Source organism: Pempheris klunzingeri, chromosome 16 (genome assembly GCF_042242105.1).
Source record: "Pempheris klunzingeri isolate RE-2024b chromosome 16, fPemKlu1.hap1, whole genome shotgun sequence".
Classification (NCBI taxonomy): Eukaryota; Metazoa; Chordata; class Actinopteri; order Acropomatiformes; family Pempheridae; genus Pempheris; species Pempheris klunzingeri.
This window is the reverse complement of record NC_092027.1, coordinates 6,803,283-6,809,282: the sequence shown is the minus strand read 5'-3', so window position 1 is coordinate 6,809,282 and position 6,000 is coordinate 6,803,283. Positions and strand designations below refer to the sequence as shown.

The 6,000-nt window shown below is 40.0% G+C and overlaps 1 protein-coding gene across 1 annotated transcript; it reads right to left on the bottom strand.

The window, feature by feature from the left end:
• Nucleotides 1–538: 538 nt before the first annotated feature.
• On the bottom strand, nt 539–5,069 carry LOC139215607 (probable thiopurine S-methyltransferase). The gene is made up of 9 exons (XM_070846615.1): nt 4,860–5,069; nt 3,904–4,029; nt 3,497–3,589; nt 3,222–3,354; nt 1,725–1,777; nt 1,559–1,633; nt 1,223–1,308; nt 1,058–1,102; nt 539–866 (listed from the first exon to the last, which is right to left on the bottom strand). The coding sequence occupies exons 2-9, from the start codon at nt 3,999–4,001 to the stop codon at nt 748–750; spliced, it is 702 nt and encodes a 233-aa protein (XP_070702716.1). The 5' UTR covers nt 4,002–4,029; nt 4,860–5,069; the 3' UTR covers nt 539–747.
• Nucleotides 5,070–6,000: the final 931 nt, after the last annotated feature.

Here is a 6,000-nt window from a genome sequence, read left to right as displayed (position 1 = left end):
CCAATGGGGAAGGAGACAACGCCGTGACGTATTTGTACGTGGTGCTGTTAAAATTCCATCTTAGTGCAGAGTTCTAAAAACCTTTATCCTCTGCAGGTATGTGACCCCAGACCCTCTTTTACCGCTCAAAACACACAATGAACATTGTTTTATCGGCTTGATAATTCCTGACTTTCCCAAAATGTATGAGAGTTATTTATAAAGATAAGTCACAGCTGGAAAACAGTTAAATGCCAAGGCTTTTCATATGCTCTATGCATGTGATTGGTGTTGACAGTACAGATCCCAATGACTATTCATGTTACTGGAGTTAAATAACAGTTGTGTTTAAGACAGGTTAGTATGAAATGCTTTTGTCAAAGTGAAATTTAGTTGTAGGACTGCACCTACGATGAAATATTTTAGACTGTTAACTTTATTCAAAGTATATCTGTATAAGCTGCTTTTGGAGTTTTTGAAAACACACCATATCTATACCAACATATTATCAGAACAAACAAAGTGTAGACATAAAGCCATAGACATCCTGTTACAAAACATGTTTTATTTAGTGATTCATTCAGAACGTTATGTTACAGTTCTTTGAGGGTTTTATTAAAACCGTTTAGAAAATTTCTTGATATTTTATTTCCATCTTCATTCCTCCCCCCAAAAATGGAGCTGTGTCAAAAAGAAAAGCCAAGCCTGTGTTTGCAATAAATACACAAGATCTGCTTCTGTAAGCTCTCTAAACTTGGAAATGAGTTTTTAATTGCTCTTTGGAGTGATGAGGTGTACAGTTTCGGTCAGGTAGTCCAGCCCCCAGGCCTGCTGTCTGTCTGTCAGGGCATCCACTGACTGCAACTGCTCAATATCACAGCTGTTCCCTGTGGAAGAGAAATGCACCATTAAACCGCAAATAAATCTCAGCCTCCATGGTAAATACCTCACATGTATCCAAGTATCATTTCCTACGGTGACATAGTGCTGTTTATGTTGTGGTTAATTTACACAGGCCAAAGTTCTATGATTAACTACAGAAACTCAGTCATCCATGATTGTTGTTAACAACGCTCACCAAACAGGCTGTGAACTTGTTCGTCAGGCACAAAAAATGGAGGACCTAAAAGACAAAATTCAAGTTTCAAATGAACGGCAGGATATTTTCTTTTATTTTAAAACCAGGAGAGTGTGTGCCTCTCTCTACAGTGCCTGATGCTTTAGACACAATACTGGCAGTTACCTTTATATAATTCAGGATTGTACAACAAAGTGTCCAAGAGGTATCTGCAGTCTTTGGTCATGAGAGAAGTTATGAGAGCAGCATACCTGTGGTATTGTGAAAGAGAAGACAAGATGGAGCACATGTAGCATATGGTTTTATTCCAAACTGTGTTGAATCGAATTAATTACCTAACGTTAATTTTCTTAGAACAATTTAAATTATACATTTAAATTCTTTCAAGACACAGGAGACAGATGCTCTATTTTTTCAAATGATGAATCTTATGTTTTAAAATAAAACTCATCTGCTGTGTTGATATATCAAATCTCAGTTGAGGGTTCAGTCTCATCTTACTTTTCTCGATCTCCTGGGTTGATGGCCACTAGAGCGCCCCTGTCCCAAATTGCCCCGAACTGACCCTCAATGGAACTGCGAGATGGAAAAGGTGTCTGTTTGACATTTGTCTGTGCAAGTAATGTAACATCTCCAAAAGGGATGAAAGCATTTACAGTTTACTCACCTAGAGAAGTTGAACAGGTCACATTGATACAGGGAGATATTTTTCTCTGAGCTCTGTGGAACAAAGACAATGCAGATGAACCATTTTGTCCATATGTGTGTAAATATTTTTCCCCTGTGCTTGTGCTTGTGCTTTGGTTACACTGTACCTATGGGGCATGTAGACTAATGACACACAGGGATCCTGTCTAATTCCTGCATTAACTGGACTTATCTAGTGAAACCAACAAACTCTTTAAGTTTGACATCAGTGTTTTTTGGTGCCTTTAAATCAATCAATCAATATACTTTATTAATCCCCAAGGGGAAATTCCGTTTACAGTGGGGGGGAAAGTGGGGAGGAAAACAGGAGGAGAGAGAGGGGAGGAGAAAAAACATGCGACACCAGACTGTACTCATGTGGAGTGCAGTGTGGGACCGGTAAAAAAACCTCAGCACAAATTTTTAGCACATCACATGACAATAACAACATTGCAACAGGGGAGGGGAAGAGGGGAGTAGAGACATCCAGCACCGCAGGCCGCAGGCCGCAGGCTCCAGCCCGGTAGGAGAGCCATTAGACCGCGCCTCTCGTGCTCGAAGGCGTTGGAATTAGGGCAGGAGTAAGTCCTGATGTGTTGCTCATCAGTTCCCCAAAACCCGCCTCAGTTCTTTCGCTTACTACAGATCCCGTACTGTAGTTAACTGTCATTTGCTTTTAAGTTCTAAATATGCAATGATAATGTAACTTTGACAACAATTAAAGAGGACATGACGTACAGGGTGATGACATTTTAAGTCTGCGTAGACAAAGGACTTAATTACACTCACACTGTACAAATAGAAAAATTTGAACCAAAATGATTAATTTAATTTAATTATTCTCTCAAAAATTGGTTTTAACTCATGTAATATATACCGGATTTGTAGATAAATGTGATTTGTAAATAAATTTGTGATGCATAACCTAAGACATGAAAAAAACATTGGTATGATCCTTTATGTTAGCTAGTCAAAGGCACAAAAAAATGTGACCGTGTTGCTTTAATTGCTCAATCGGTGGTTAGCGCTTCTCTGTGACAAATATGTTACTTTTCTTGTGACCGCTTCAAAACATACGCTTCACCATTTGCACGCTCTTAGTCTGAAGCGGCAGTTAGGTTTGCATTATGAGTAATTACAGCTGATATGGCTGCAGGAGGGTTAATGGAACAGGGAGGCTATTAATGAGATAACAGAGACGGTAATACAGGAGTGCATGTTGCATCATTTTGTGCTTGTGAAGGCAATCTGGATCCAGCACAGGAATGGCTCCACCACCAACAATAAATGAACTTTGAGGTATAATAAATATGTGCAATCCATTTATTACATATAAAATATTAGCATAACTTGAGTGTGTTTTCATCTTTTGAATACATCTTCATTATAATTATGGCATTCATCCAGATGTTATGAGCATGGATATGAAAAAGAGTGTTGATCCGTCACTGTTTACATGCATGTGTAGTTCACTGACCTTGTAAACCTTTGCTCCAGGTATGGCAGGGACCGGCTCCTCGCTGTAGGTCATGTTGCTCTCCTCAAAGAACTGTCTTATAGCCTTTTCAGCTATATCCACCCCAACCACTGAATGGCCCATGTCTGCGAGCCTGGGATTCACATAGAAGGAATTTAAAAGCATGAGAAAATGTTTAATTATGGGCTGCCCATAAATTTTTAATTAGGAAGTGGAAGTTTTTCGCATAACCGATAAGTGAGCATCAAATGTGATGTAATACGTCTTTTTCATACCACTTCATATCTACAGCTTTCCCACAGAGAGGGAAGAAGAAGCGAACTCCTGTCCGTCCAGCGAGAACTTTATCAATATTGCTCTCCAGCATCCTGTCGAACCAAAGGAAAAAAAAAAAACACTATTTAACGGCAAAACATCAGAAATTCCTGCTGTATGTATTTTTAATAGTTAGATCATCACTTGCTCTCCCTCTTCACTCTATGGAACACACGGAGGTGGTGATATATGGACTGAATTTGCCTACTTTCGCATCTGTGCCTTGTAAACATGGTTTTCATGAGCTCAACAGATGTTGTAATGCAAATTTACAGGTAATATAATCTTTTTTAAATCACACATATATTTGAAAACCTTTGCTTTCCCTTATCCCACAGATCAGGTAGATAAAAAAATGGGGCCTTACTTGTTCACATGAGCCTGATGGAAGCCAATCCTGTTGTCCTGCCAGCGTTCCTCCCATTCTCCCAGTACCATGACCCGATTTGCCTGCGATGCCAGCATCCTGGTTATATTTGCCTGACCCAAACAACTGGAGGATGACAAAGAGCAGAGAGGAAGCAGAGAACGGTGAGAACGGCATTTAAAGCTGTGTCTGAAGACGGGGGGGGTGAGCGCGCATGATACACAGTCACACACTCCTGCACATGTGAAACAGCTGCGTGGTGAGGGTGTGTGTGATGACTGTGCGGGATGACTTTCAGGTCGTTCATCATGTTTTGTAAAAAGATAGTGTACTTGTACTTTTTTGCACTAAAACAAAGGGAAAAATTTGGAGTTTTCGTTGTTTATAGATTATTATGCTATGATTTTACCGGTCCGGCCCACTTGAGATGAAATCGGGCTGCATGTGGCCCCTGAACTAAAATGAGTTTTGACACCCCTGCATTAGAGAGCACTTAATGGGCTTGTGGGGTTACAAAACCATGATGCTCATTGACCCAAGAGCATTGACTCTACTGGTAGATGATTACAAAAAGAGTCAGCTGTAGCCAGAACACACAGATCTGGGGTCAAAGGTCATGTGAGTTAAGAAGAACAGCTTTTATCCCGCTTTGCTCATCTGTCACTAACAACTGGTCCGGCTCCTTGAAGTCTGACGTCAGAGGTAACTTTCCAAGTTTGCGTAACATGAGAATTTTTTTTTTTAATGCAAATGAATTAGATATAGGCTACTGCTATCAAGGGTAAACTCAATCTAGTAAATCTGATTGTGACATTATAATTATGATACATAATAATTATTCCACTATTGTTAGCAGTCCACGCTTACCTTGCAGCAGCCTGGCAGAAGGCCAACCATAGTAGTTTAAGGAGAAAACCTAAATCACGCATATTTCTGAGTCCAAACCAAAAGCGTACCTTCCCTGGATGAAAACCGCTTGTATTTGTTCAGCAGATCTTTGCCTGCAGCGTCCTATTTGCACCAGCTTCCACCAGCACAGGGCACAAACGGTACCAGCGGCTTCACAGACCTGAGTTCAGTCTGTCAGGTGATCTGTTCCTCTCAGCACCTCTTTAGGAGGCTATGATGCGACCCGACCCTTGGGAAACAGGCAGGAAGTTTAAGAAAGCCTTGCCTAACAGGCTAAACTCGGGGATCTAATTTATGAAATCGCCCGGTTTCACTTCTGGTTTGGGAGGAGCCTGGTGCTGCATTCAGGTACATAGGAAAAATGGGACATACCACTATCCTACTCAACAACGTTACTTCAACTTGTAAATGCTCCCCCTGGGCCTAACTATTACTGTATTTGGGCACTGATCACCTCAGTCTGCAAAGAAAGAAAGCTGTGTAGCTATGTGGTTCTCTGTGGGGGCCAGCAATCATCCTTTAAGAGTTTCCAAGTAAAAATACAGGGCAAATTCAACTTCAGACTAGAATAATGCATAATATTTCCACACAACACTGTTTTAAATGTATTTGCTTAGTTATAGCAACTTACTTAGGTAGCTGTATCGTTTCATATTAAGTGTCTGGTGACACAATTCCTAAATCCGATCATTTTAAGATATAGGCATAGTTTTGCAATAAAAACCGTCAAATCGCTGTAGAATCACCAGCAACTCCATCATCATCATGTCCACATTAAACTGGGCTTCAAAACATAATCATGGTTTTAGTAACCTTGGTAGTGCTGCATTTTTGACCTCTGGAACAGAAATCTTAGCTCAAAATCCACTGACTGGATTTGTGTTGTGGCGTCTGGTGTCTTGTGTTGTGGTGCAGAGTGGTGTAGTGCTGTAATTTGAAGCTGAAATAATGAATCGACTAATAGATTAGTCAACTGACAGAAAGTTAATCAAGTCATCTAATTTGATGATAGATTTATCATTAGGCCTAAGTCGTTTCTTTTTCTTGCATAAATGCCAAATTTCAATTATCAGGGTTTAATACGACTTATTTATGTCATTGTTTTAATCAATTATGGCATATTGATAATGAAATCTTTTTTTCCTGTCCCTTTTCTGTAAAAGCATGATGCCGAAACCACTTTCAGAC